Source organism: Oncorhynchus keta, chromosome 29 (genome assembly GCF_023373465.1).
Source record: "Oncorhynchus keta strain PuntledgeMale-10-30-2019 chromosome 29, Oket_V2, whole genome shotgun sequence".
Classification (NCBI taxonomy): Eukaryota; Metazoa; Chordata; class Actinopteri; order Salmoniformes; family Salmonidae; genus Oncorhynchus; species Oncorhynchus keta.
This window is the reverse complement of record NC_068449.1, coordinates 12054670-12068570: the sequence shown is the minus strand read 5'-3', so window position 1 is coordinate 12068570 and position 13901 is coordinate 12054670. Positions and strand designations below refer to the sequence as shown.

Below are 13901 nucleotides of genomic sequence, written 5' to 3'. Positions count from 1 at the left end.
ATGGACAAGAGGGACGTGATCATCCTAGATCTCCTACTACGTTATTTATTTAAGGTGGCAGAGAGGTTTTGGCTCATTGGGTGGGTCTGTCTGCCTGGCTCCTTGGCTAGCTGGCTGCTTCTCCTTGTAGGTCATGAGAGTTGAGCAGAGATAGAGACAGCATGTGACACGGGGGAGGAGATGGAGGGTGGCTGTTGCACAACAACTCAGGGACCAACAGTGACTCGTGACAGCGCAGGATGGTATGGTAAGAAGAGTGTCAGGTAAATATGATGAAATGTATTCGGAACCATTCAGGCAGAACTTCTGGTGACTTTATATGACATAAAAACTATGGCCTGATTTAATAAGCGTTTGTAATGTGACGTTTTCAGGTAATAAAACATTTAAGCTTCATGAAGAATCTTAAAGGGTAAATCAACTCATGTTTTAGCCAGTTTTTAGTCTTTCCTCGCTTTAGATAATAACAGTTGAAAACTTGTACTAACTTGTGCTTTGCACCAAAAACTAGGCTTCATGTCTTGGTGTAGCATCTTCTTTAAGCGTTTCTGAGGACTAGTGTTCCATGTAGGTTTCAGTAGCATAGGCTCTTACCAATATCAAGACACCTCTGTTTGGCTGTGTGCTGTCTGGAGTGCCAGTACTTCCAGTGCTTCAGCTGGTCGTCTCTGCACTTCTCCTCTCCGAACACCACCATCACCACACTCTGAAATGGTGCACACAACCCCAGGGCCATCAATCATGCTAGCTTAACTGACACATTCCACTTAACAAGTTGCTACTTGTTAGTACATTAGCTACTATTAGCATAATAGCTACCAACTAGCCTAAGATTTCTCTGTTTATTCTGTCAAAAAATGTATCTTTAACATGAGAGACCTAGCCAAATTATCTGCACATATTTAGTTACAGACAAGGACCAATCTAAAAGTTTTCTGTTATTGACCATGAACTACTGTAGAACAACTAACTAGCTTGGTGGTGTGGTCTTACCCTGACTTTGCTGATGGGGTGCCGCAGCTTGCTGTTGTCGATCTCCCTGAGGCTGATGGGGTAGAACTGGCCCTTGTTCAGGTACGTCATGGTACCGTCACCTGTCTTCTGACGCAGCGACTTGGAAGCATCCAGGGTGTACTCAAAATGATTCCTAATCAGGAAATAAATATTAGTGACAAAACCACAGTAGGCTACATTTGTATTTTACTTTAGGGAAAGAGTAGCCTGAAATCCAGACCTGCTTTGTGCTGACATTCCACTCCTTGTACTCCGTGTCATATGTTTGGCACAAAACAGGCCTGGATTTCAGGCTAGAGAAAGAGAAGGCCTAGAGATGGAAAAAGTGATGTATCTAGTATTCAGCTGATGTTTATCTGGTATCTATCTTTATTCTAAACAATCTAGATGTGTTTTCAGTATTTATGAAAATACCGTATGCAAATATTGATTATCTATATTTTCCACATCTGAAATACATTGCAAATGTCACCCCTTGAATAAGACCACCCTCATCAGTCCCTTCCCATTGGTTCGATTGTGACCCCGAATCCTCATAGTGTCACTGAGCCCCTGATAACATTATGTTTGGCATTGTAGCTTTTAAACTGAGGGAATCTGCTGACTGAATGAGGTTATTCTCCTATCAGGGGCTGAATGGCGGGGTGCTAGCGACAGCGGGCAGGCGCCGGGCTGGAGGGCTTACCCCGGCACGGTGTCAAACACGCTGTATTCCTCTGTCGAGATGGAGGCCATGCGTAACTGGAGATCCCCTGGGAAGGAGAACACCTGTGGCACACAAAGAGGACAGAGAAGTGGGGAGAGAGGGTCTGGATTTAGACAAGCATCCATGACAAGAGTTGTAGCTAGCGCTCTCAGGGGTTACAGGGAGTATAGGGAGCCCTCTCTCTCTCTCTCTCTCTCTCTCTCTCTCTCTCTCTCTCTCTCTTAGTGTTTCTTTCTTTCTTACACTGTCTCGCTGCATCTCTACCATTATTTTTCTCTGTTACACACTCTCTCTCTCTCTTGCTCTCTCTCACTGAAGTGGAAACAAACCACGTCCCATCCTACCCTCCCTCTCTCCTTCCCTCACTCCTTCCTCTTCTCCCTGTGTGAAGGGGGTTGTGTTGGGTTATCCCTTTCCAAGGTAATCCCCCTCCAGGTTAAATGGAGAGAGAGGAGAGATAAAGGCCTGGGCTATTGAAGGGGGGAAATAGTACAGCACTTTATTGTGTGGGCCAGACAATGGCATAATAACACACTGGTCTGCTATTTTGGAATGTTCAAATAAAAACAGGGAGGGCTGAGACCCACTGTTGTAAGCTCCAGAGGCTCAGGTGAAAGGGTTATTGTCTGACTGGAGAGAGAGATCTGAGAGCGGGGGTGTGGAGGAGGGTGGTGAGGGTTTTAGACTAGAGAAGAGGCTATTGGATTCCTGTTGTTGTGTCCACACCTCTTGGGAACCATCCTTGTAGGTCTCTGGGAAGGTGGAGTCGGGGGTACGGGGCTGGGTGCTAGGGCTGAACTGGCTGTGTGTGAGCTGCCTGGCGAACTCTGCCGTGTGGCTGTCGGACTCGGCACAGTGGAAGCTGTGGGAGGGCACCTCCATCTTGACGTTGGGGTAGTTGGGGGCGATGGAGACGGTGACAGTGGTGTCCGGGGAGGGGAAAAGGACCCCTCTCTTGTTGTCCTGGCCAGTTAGCTGGTTGGGCAGCAGGATGTTGATGGGGCCCTTCAGGAACTGGATCCTGCTCTCCACTGACGCCACGGAAGCTTCCTGCAGGGGGGCCATCAAGTGCCTGAAGAAAAACAAAAAACACGGCAGGTAAAATGTCAGTTTATGATGAAATTTCACAAGGACCAAACCAACAGTGAGGTGAGGTGAGGTGTGGTGAGGTGTGGTAAGGTAAGGTGTAGTGAGGTGTGGTGAGGTGTGGTAAGGTAAGGTGTAGTGAGGTGTGGTGAGGTGTGGTAAGGTAAGGTGTAGTGAGGTGTGGTGAGGTGAGGTGAGGTGTGGTGTGGCAAGGTGAGGTAAGGTGTAGTGAGGTGAGATGTGGTGTGGCAAGGTGGGGTAAGGTAAGGTGTAGCGAGGTGTGGTGAGGTGCATAGCGGACCTGTATTCCTCTCACTTCTAAATTCCTAGTAGTTCCTATAATTACACACATGCGCACACAGCAAATTTGCCCTCCCCAGTGGTTTGTAAAGGGATGTTCTACCTACATGGACCTTTTGTTGGGATCCACATCAGAGCCCATTGACTCTGTCTTGGTCTGGGATATTGTTCTCTTCTCTCTGGGCACCTGCATGGGAAGGTAAACACAGCCGCTGTGAGTCTGACCACATCCAATAGAAGCATGTCTACATAGGCAACACTACTAGTTTTTGCTGTTTCACAGATGCAAGAAGTAAAGCTACTTCATTCAATTAGTTTCTCCAACTCTGTCGATCTATATGGCTCGGATTGTTGTGGAACAGTGTCGCAACACCTGTGGGTGAACATGGCTCCTGTATCAGTAATAACTGTGGGTGAACATGGGTCCTGTATCAGTAATAACTGTGGGTGAACATGGCTCCTGTATCAGTAATAACTGTGGGTGAACATGGCTCCTGTATCAGTAATAACTGTGGGTGAACATGGCTCCTGTATCAGTAATAACTGTGGGTGAACATGGCTCCTGTATCAGTAATAACTGTGGGTGAACATGGGTCCTGTATCAGTAATAACTGTGGGTGAACATGGCTCCTGTATCAGTAATAACTGTGGGTGAACATGGCTCCTGTATCAGTAATAACTGTGGGTGAACATGGCTCCTGTATCAGTAATAACTGTGGGTGAACATGGCTCCTGTATCAGTAATAACTGTGGGTGAACATGGGTCCTGTATCAGTAATAACTGTGGGTGAACATGGCTCCTGTATCAGTAATAACTGTGGGTGAACATGGCTCCTGTATCAGTAATAACTGTGGGTGAACATGGCTCCTGTATCAGTAATAACTGTGGGTGAACATGGCTCCTGTATCAGTAATAACTGTGGGTGAACATGGCTCCTGTATCAGTAATAACTGTGGGTGAACATGGCTCCTGTATCAGTAATAACTGTGGGTGAACATGGCTCCTGTATCAGTAATAACTGTGGGTGAACATGGCTCCTGTATCAGTAATAACTGTGGGTGAACATGGCTCCTCTATCAGTAATAACTCATCTGATTCTTGTTTTTTTAGGCCACCTTGTAATAGTCATACCAGCCTGTAGTCAACCAGCCTGGGTCCTGTACACGTTCCAGCCTGTATTCTACCAGCCTGGGTCCTGTGTTACCTTGTAGCAGGCATACCAGCCTGTAGTCGACCAACCTGGGTCCTGTGTTACCTTGTAACAGGCATACCAGCCTGTAGACGACCAGCCTGGGTCCTGTGTTACCTTGTAGTAGTCATACCAGCCTGTAGTCGACCAGTCTGGGTCCTGTGTTACTTTGTAGTAGTCATACCAGCCTGTAGTCGACCAGTCTGGGTCCTGTGTTACTTTGTAGTAGTCATACCAGCCTGTAGTCGACCAGTATGGGTCCTGTGTTACTTTGTAGTAGTCATACCAGCCTGTAGTCGACCAGCCTGGGTCCTGTGTTACCTTGTAGCAGGCATACCAGCCTGTAGTCGACCAACCTGGGTCCTGTGTTACCTTGTAACAGGCATACCAGCCTGTAGTCGACCAGCCTGGGTCCTGTGTTACCTTGTAGCAGGCATACCAGCCTGTTGTCGACCAGCCTGGGTCCTGTGTTACCTTGTAGCAGGCATACCAGCCTGTAGTCGACCAGCCTGGGTCCTGTGTTACCTTGTAGCAGGCATACCAGCCTGTAGTCGACCAGCCTGTAGTCGACCAGCCTGGGTCCTGTGTTACCTTGTAGCAGGCATACCAGCCTGTAGTCGACCAACCTGGGTCCTGTGTTACCTTGTAACAGGCATACCAGCCTGTAGGCGACCAGCCTGGGTCCTGTGTTACCTTGTAGCAGGCATACCAGCCTGTTGTCGACCAGCCTGGGTCCTGTGTTACCTTGTAGCAGGCATACCAGCCTGTAGTCGACCAGCCTGGGTCCTGTGTTACCTTATAGTAGTCGTAGAGCACGCCCAGGGCAGCGGCGCTGTCCTCGTCCCCGTTGATGCTCATCATTGCCTTGGTGGCGGCTGTCAGGGGGTTCTCCAGGAACGACTTCCACGCCTCGTCTTCGTTGGTGTAGGGCCGACGCTGACCGTAGCTGGGCTCATTCTGCAACAACAGGACCGGCCTCTTACTGGGGAGGGGGAGAAAGAGAAGGGAGAAAAAAAGAGAGAGAGACATGTTAGCAGGAGTGCAGTGACACATTTCTTGAAGGAAAGTAACATGTGCTAGCTAGATAAAGTGTATGTCAAAACCAGGAGTTGCATAATTATAAGCTACACACAAAAGACGGACTGAGTTATAAATATTTAGTTAATATGGTCCTGTTTCTCTAACTGGTTCACTTCAGATTCAGACAGGGAGTCACTCACATCAGATGGATAGGCCAGACTGACAGCAAGTAAATCAACAGACAGTCAGAACAACAATCACTGCATTGTTCACAACCGACGAACAGGTTGGAGATATCAACAACGTCACTCTTTATCTTCCTGACCTGTTGTACAAGAAAGTCGATTGTGCAACAAATCTCAGCTACCTGTGAGAGAAAAGATGCTCTACTGCTCTACCTGTCTGCTCTTAAGTGTTTCCTATTGGTTACCTGTCTGCTGTTAAATGTTTCCTATTGGTTACTTGTCTGCTGTTAAGTGTTTCCTATTGGTTACCTGTCTGCTGTTAAGTGTTTTCTATTGGTTACCTGTCTACTGTTAAATGTTTCCTATTGGTTACTTGTCTGCTGTTAAGTGTTTCCTATTGGTTACCTGTCTGCTGTTAAGTGTTTTCTATTGGTTACCTGTCTGCTGTTAAGCGTTTCCTAATGGTTATCTGTCTGCTGTTAAGTGTTTCCTATTGGTTACCTGTCTGCTGTTAAGCATTTCCTAATGGTTATCTGTCTGCTGTTAAGTGTTTCCTATTGGTTACCTGTCTGCTGTTAAGTGTTTCCTATTGGTTACCTGTCTGCTGTTAAGTGTTTCCTATTGGTTACCTGTCTGCTGTTAAGTGTTTCCTATAGGTTACTTGTCTACTGTTAAGTGTTTCCTATTGGTTACCTGTCTTCATTTAAGTGTTTCCTATTGGCTACCTATTGGTTACCTGTCTGCTGTTAAGTGTTTCCTATTGGTTACCTGTCTGCTGTTACGTGTTTCCTATTGGTTACCTGTCTACTGTTAAGTGTTTCCTATTGGTTACCTGTCTACTGTTAAGTGTCTCCTATTGGTTACCTGTCTGCTGTTAAGTGTTTCCTATTGGTTACCTGTCTACTGTTAAGTGTTTCCTATTGGTTACCTGTCTGCTGTTACGTGTTTCCTATTGGTTACCTGTCTACTGTTAAGTGTTTCCTATTGGTTACCTGTCTACTGTTAAGTGTCTCCTATTGGTTACCTGTCTGCTGTTAAGTGTTTCCTATTGGTTACCTGTCTACTGTTAAGTGTTTCCTATTGGTTACCTGTCTGCTGTTACGTGTTTCCTATTGGTTACCTGTCTACTGTTAAGTGTTTCCTATTGGTTACCTGTCTACTGTTAAGTGTCTCCTATTGGTTACCTGTCTGCTGTTAAGTGTTTCCTATTGGTTACCTGTCTACTGTTAAGTGTTTCCTATTGGTTACCTGTCTGCTGTTACGTGTTTCCTATTGGTTACCTGTCTACTGTTAAGTGTTTCCTATTGGTTACCTGTCTACTGTTAAGTGTTTCCTATTGGTTACCTGTCTGCTGTTACGTGTTTCCTATTGGTTACCTGTCTACTGTTAAGTGTTTCCTATTGGTTACCTGTCTACTGTTAAGTGTTTCCTATTGGTTACCTGTCTACTGTTAAGTGTCTCCTATTGGTTACCTGTCTACTGTTAAGTGTTTCCTATTGGTTACCTGTCTGCTGTTACGTGTTTCCTATTGGTTACCTGTCTGCTGTTACGTGTTTCCTATTGGTTACCTGTCTACTGTTAAGTGTCTCCTATTGGTTACCTGTCTACTGTTAAGTGTTTCCTATTGGTTACCTGTCTACTGTTAAGTGTCTCCTATTGGTTACCTGTCTACTGTTAAGTGTTTCCTATTGGTTACCTGTCTGCTGTTAAGTGTTTCCTATTGGTTACCTGTCTACTGTTAAGTGTTTCCTATTGGTTACCTGTCTGCTGTTAAGTGTTTCCTATTGGTTACCTGTCTACTGTTAAGTGTTTCCTATTGGTTACCTGTCTACTGTTAAGTGTTTCCTATTGGTTACCTGTCTGCTGTTAAGTGTTTCCTATTGGTTACCTGTCTACTGTTAAGTGTTTCCTATTGGTTACCTGTCTGCTGTTACGTGTTTCCTATTGGTTACCTGTCTACTGTTAAGTGTTTCCTATTGGTTACCTGTCTACTGTTAAGTGTTTCCTATTGGTTACCTGTCTGCTGTTACGTGTTTCCTATTGGTTACCTGTCTACTGTTAAGTGTTTCCTATTGGTTACCTGTCTGCTGTTACGTGTTTCCTATTGGTTACCTGTCTACTGTTAAGTGTTTCCTATTGGTTACCTGTCTACTGTTAAGTGTTTCCTATTGGTTACCTGTCTGCTGTTACGTGTTTCCTATTGGTTACCTGTCTACTGTTAAGTGTTTCCTATTGGTTACCTGTCTACTGTTAAGTGTTTCCTATTGGTTACCTGTCTGCTGTTACGTGTTTCCTATTGGTTACCTGTCTGCTGTTACGTGTTTCCTATTGGTTACCTGTCTACTGTTAAGTGTCTCCTATTGGTTACCTGTCTACTGTTAAGTGTTTCCTATTGGTTACCTGTCTACTGTTAAGTGTCTCCTATTGGTTACCTGTCTACTGTTAAGTGTTTCCTATTGGTTACCTGTCTGCTGTTAAGTGTTTCCTATTGGTTACCTGTCTACTGTTAAGTGTTTCCTATTGGTTACCTGTCTGCTGTTAAGTGTTTCCTATTGGTTACCTGTCTACTGTTAAGTGTTTCCTATTGGTTACCTGTCTACTGTTAAGTGTTTCCTATTGGTTACCTGTCTGCTGTTAAGTGTTTCCTATTGGTTACCTGTCTACTGTTAAGTGTTTCCTATTGGTTACCTGTCTGCTGTTACGTGTTTCCTATTGGTTACCTGTCTACTGTTAAGTGTTTCCTATTGGTTACCTGTCTACTGTTAAGTGTTTCCTATTGGTTACCTGTCTGCTGTTACGTGTTTCCTATTGGTTACCTGTCTACTGTTAAGTGTTTCCTATTGGTTACCTGTCTGCTGTTACGTGTTTCCTATTGGTTACCTGTCTACTGTTAAGTGTTTCCTATTGGTTACCTGTCTACTGTTAAGTGTTTCCTATTGGTTACCTGTCTGCTGTTACGTGTTTCCTATTGGTTACCTGTCTACTGTTAAGTGTTTCCTATTGGTTACCTGTCTACTGTTAAGTGTTTCCTATTGGTTACCTGTCTACTGTTAAGTGTCTCCTATTGGTTACCTGTCTACTGTTAAGTGTTTCCTATTGGTTACCTGTCTGCTGTTACGTGTTTCCTATTGGTTACCTGTCTGCTGTTACGTGTTTCCTATTGGTTACCTGTCTACTGTTAAGTGTCTCCTATTGGTTACCTGTCTACTGTTAAGTGTTTCCTATTGGTTACCTGTCTACTGTTAAGTGTCTCCTATTGGTTACCTGTCTACTGTTAAGTGTTTCCTATTGGTTACCTGTCTGCTGTTAAGTGTTTCCTATTGGTTACCTGTCTGCTGTTAAGTGTTTCCTATTGGTTACCTGTCTACTGTTAAGTGTTTCCTATTGGTTACCTGTCTACTGTTAAGTGTTTCCTATTGGTTACCTGTCTGCTGTTAAGTGTTTCCTATTGGTTACCTGTCTACTGTTAAGTGTTTCCTATTGGTTACCTGTCTGCTGTTACGTGTTTCCTATTGGTTACCTGTCTACTGTTAAGTGTTTCCTATTGGTTACCTGTCTACTGTTAAGTGTTTCCTATTGGTTACCTGTCTGCTGTTACGTGTTTCCTATTGGTTACCTGTCTACTGTTAAGTGTTTCCTATTGGTTACCTGTCTACTGTTAAGTGTCTCCTATTGGTTACCTGTCTGTTGTCTCCAGGGAGGGATCTAGTACAACATTCCAGAGTTTATATGACTGGGTTGTTGTTTTATTTTTAAAGAACCTGTTTGAAACAATCATCATCATAATCATAGGTCCTTAACTGACTCAATACCGAAGAGAATCAGTCATCCTCTCTGTACTGTATCAGACAGTCAGTCAGTCATGGTCGATTACGTACAAGTGAGCATACAGGATTGGTGATTCTACGTATTAGAGAAAGGGTCCATTATTACAATAACAACATTTTTGGTACCTATAATGAATTTTTACCAAGATTTATTGCATAGAATGTGAGAGGGTGTTACATAGCCCACAAGCCCTACGCTTGTAACGCCAGGGTAATGGGTTCGATTCCCGGGACCACCCATACGTAGAATGTATGCACACATGATTGTAAGTCGCTTTGGATAAAAGCGTCTGCTAAAATGGCATATTTTATATATATATTATTATTGAACAATTATATTGTATTATTTCAGTGATTTGAATGTAGGCTAACATGCATGGTGTAATTCTATGTTAAATACATGTGTATGATGATCACACAAATATTGTTTTAATAAATAGTTTGCCTTTGTTTTTAACTGAATCACAAACAGAACCTTTGAGGTTTAATTTTTAGCACAATATTTAAAGTGCAAACAATGATGACATCTTAGACATAAAGACACGCCTTATTTGTTTAATTCCTTAAATCTACTCTCTTAAATGAACAAACAAAATGCTATAGAGGCTAGTGTGTGATAAGAGACATACATTTTCTGTCCTCAATTCACACAAAAGCGTCTCCAGAGTGGCACAAACAGAATGTAAGGATGGTTTCCAAGCTATAGTTGCTACAGCAGATTATTTTTTTCGGTATGGTCAAGGCAAACGTATTATTAGTAATCCAATATCTAATTGTTTCATTCACAAAATGTCGAATTGGGGCGTTAGGGATTTGCAACCCGATAGATCCGTTATTCACCGCATTCCCACACCCCCCAAGAAAAATAGGATGATATGTAATCCACTGTAAAACAAAAGAGGATAGCTAAAAGTTTTCAATGTGGAAAAACATCTTTAAATTGGATACTGAAGAAAAACAGCCTAAATTGTTTTTCCTGAAAGGTTGAAGCTAGAGAACCCCATGTGCCTCACACCGTATTTTGATATCACGTGAAACAGGCTGGCCTATGCAGTAAGGCCTACATTAAACATTTTAAAATGAGGAGATTAAGAAAAGAAAACGAAAAGGCCCGTCTTTATCATTGTATCATTTTTCTTTAACAAGGGCCTATTTGTGAATATTATAATCCATTTTCTTAATACAACATTTTCGTATTGACTATCTCAATCAATTAAATAATTATGTCAACATGAATTATTCGTCCAGTGACTGTGTCTACAATACAACGGAGAAAATCTTGCTTACATTGTTCCTCTGACTAAAGGGGCCAACGCCTAAAAGGTGTACGATTTCACTGGAGTCAACAGTCTCCTTGTCATTGCCCTCAAAAACGGACAAAATACATTCACACATTATCACTCTGGAGCAAAGATAAAAATCCTACAAAAAAAGTATGATATTCTTTCGATTCAAGTACCATGTTCGATGAGCTATGCCATTACAACCATGGATTAGGGCATCAGATAACACATTTCAAACCTCAACTAGGAAAATAATATGGGTGGGGGGTTAAGACGAATATCTTCGACAAACAAAATAAAGTCTAACCACATAACTGTGAGCCAAATCAAATAATGAACCGCCCATCAATAACACACGGGTTGGCAGAACGTTACTCGGAACAGGCGCCTGAACTAGCACGACAGGTGGCGAGATATACACCTGTGCTGTGCAGGCTGGAACCCGACCAGAGAAACAGCGCTTGTAGCTATGAACCCCAAACGGCGCTCACACGGATCCTAAACACGATAAATAGAGATTTAATCACTAAGCACAATAAATAAGGAGATTGAATCATACTCGTTTTGCCTGGCAGGAAAAAAGTTAACTTTCCCACAGTCCAGGAAACTCCGTTAGAATCCACCTGCGCGGGTAAACCACCTAAAAAGATATCTATTGGTCATTTTGCACCAAAGTTCAATAAACTGTTAGAGCTCAACACGTTGGTTCTGCTGGACTTGCAGTGGTGACTAAAAACACTTACTTGTCATGATCCTGTGACATCTCGGTTGGTGGAACTGGACTTTCTAGTTGGTACTGTAAATCCGATCGGTCTACTTTCACCTGAAAAACTCAAGCACGATGAGGGCCACGGCAAAGGTGTCTCTGAACGAACGGGTTTTGTCGGCTTTTCTCGCTTTTGGAGTGTAGAGTGAGAATATGTGGCCGGTTTTACCTGTGACAGGGCATTGGATTGGATTAGGCTACAACGAGGTAAGGGGCGGAGCCCAATAGTCAATAACATGTGTTGGTACTTTGTGTTCGTATACCTGTGGGCTTGGTTAGGAGCCAGAGCATGAGCCAATGAGGATGACAGTGACATGGGACTGTGACAGAATGAAGGGTAACCTAATGTAGCAGGCGTAAATAATCGTCTCACACTCAGTGGCGACTTTTGTATGTAAATCTTGGTGGGGCAAACAAAACAAAACGCTTTTAAATGGTTTATTATATTTCAAAGTAAGTAAATGTTTAGTAATTGTGTAGTTCTAGACTTTGGCGATTTTAGCATGTAAACCTTGGTGGGGCAAAAAAAGAAAGAAAGTGGGACGCATGCCAGCAAAGCCACTACACAACACAACACTAAACAATACATAAAATGCACTATATCACTGCTACACCTGGCTATCAGCGGAGCCATGTCTGGCAGCAAAACAATTCATTCAGGCTCGATTACTGCCTTTTAAAAACACATAGCTGATATGGCTGACTTTCTTATACAAATGTGGTTTCTACTGACAATTGAGATGTACAAACTATGGCATAAGGGAATGATGAGCGGATAAGAGGCATTCTGTAAATTCAATTACAACATTAATGAGCGAGCTAAAACAGACGTCGGCAATATAACTAAATGTACAGCGACAGAATGTAGAACATGGGCTGCTCTAAAAGTATTTCCCTGGACACCAAGTCAGAACCGTTAGATAAATAAATGGGGCATATAAGCAGACAATGAAAGCTCTTACAATATTAGATTATGACATTTCTCAAAAACAGGTTATTGACTCCATGTGCACCACCAAGTCAGAACAGTAACATTAGGCTAAATTACAAGGTGAAAATAGACCAAATTATTAGGGTGAGGCACATGGGCTACTAACTGCTTACTACATACAACATACACTTAGTATGACTTTTTTAGCTACTGTATACATGTCTCCCTGGCATATTGCATAGTTTATGTAGCAGCATATAAGACATTTTTGGGCTCACCTTTTTGTGATGTGCTCACTTGAACAGGAAGTTGGCGCAGCGGTCCTTCGTGGGCAAATTTTGTCATCAAAGAAAGAGAAAGGAATTACAATTCCAAGTTGGATGACCGTTCAAAATGTATTTTGAGCTCATTTATTCCCGATTTCCCAGTTGCAATGCTTGCAGTTAGCCACTGTCACCGATTCTATCCAAACCACTCATTGTTGAATTTGCGATTTCCAACTTGTTGTGTAATGTTTATGACCAATGGCCGATGTGCACCGATAGGGTTTATCGATCATTTCTCTTCATTATTTATCTTCACATGACAAGGATTAAAAATTATTTCCCAGTATATTGTTCACTTGATTCATGATGATGACTGATCAGTCCTTTCAATGCTACTTTCTTTGCACATAATGGGATTTGAGTCATTTTATCTGTGGCCAATGACCTTGAGACTTCTTGGAAGGGCACTTGTAGTATAACTCTATGCAGGACCCAAACGGCTGAAATTTTGGATGTCTACCCTTACTAAGGACTTAAACAAGGCGATGACGTAGTGTCCCCATGAGTGACAGAACACTGCATAATCACGGTACAATGCTCCTATTTTCTGCTGTCTTGCCCCACAACCACAGAAAGCACTGAGCTAGGCTGAAACACCTGCCTTGAGCTAGGCTGAAACACCTGCCTTGAGCTAGGCTGAAACACCTGCCTTGAGCTAGGCTGAAACACCTGCCTTGAGCTAGGCTGAAACACCTGCCTTGAGCTAGGCTGAAACACCTGCCCTGAGCTAGGCTGAAACACCTGCCTTGAGCTAGGCTGAAACACCTGCCTTGAGCTAGGCTGAAACACCTGCCTTGAGCAAGGCTCTTATCTCCTGTAACTCGCTCTGGATAAGACTGTTAAATAACAAAAATGTCAAATATAAGACAAGCAACATGATTGCCAGCAATTCTAATTTGTATGTGCTTTGCATAAACTAGAATCATTAGTTGCTACATCGCTGTAATTTTGGGATTTATAAATTAATAATATGCACTCATTTATTGTTGAAGAATATAACTTAGGCCTACTATGGGCGGTAAATCATTGGATCTGATTAATTTGATTCAATGCAATACCATCTTTGAGGACTGCAACCATAGAAATACAATGTATTTTTGCCTAGTAAAAGCCATTGCCAACTATGGTTATCTATGGTTATTTTGCTCACTGTCACACTATAGGCTTATTATTGATTTCATACAAACATTTTTTTTTGCAAATGCAACTGGGGCCATGAAATAATTTTCATTTTATAATTACTAATTTTGAATACACCTGTTGCACT

General features: G+C 42.8%; 1 protein-coding gene across 2 annotated transcripts in view; it reads right to left on the bottom strand.

The window, feature by feature from the left end:
* Positions 1-11559, bottom strand: part of LOC118362134 (grainyhead-like protein 1 homolog) — a 33426-nt gene extending 21867 nt beyond the window's left edge. The window contains exons 1-7 of one of the 2 annotated variants that reach the window (XM_052485905.1): positions 11355-11559; positions 5092-5278; positions 3214-3293; positions 2447-2792; positions 1700-1782; positions 994-1147; positions 595-706 (exon numbers count right to left, since the gene is read on the bottom strand). In XM_052485905.1, coding sequence (XP_052341865.1) covers positions 595-706; positions 994-1147; positions 1700-1782; positions 2447-2792; positions 3214-3293; positions 5092-5278; positions 11355-11374 — 982 coding nt within the window. In that variant the 5' untranslated portion in view covers positions 11375-11559. Of the gene's footprint in view, positions 1-594; positions 707-993; positions 1148-1699; positions 1783-2446; positions 2793-3213; positions 3294-5091; positions 5279-11170; positions 11329-11354 lie in introns of those variants that run through there. The other variant, XM_052485906.1, reaches the window with a different exon arrangement.
* Positions 11560-13901: the final 2342 nt, after the last annotated feature.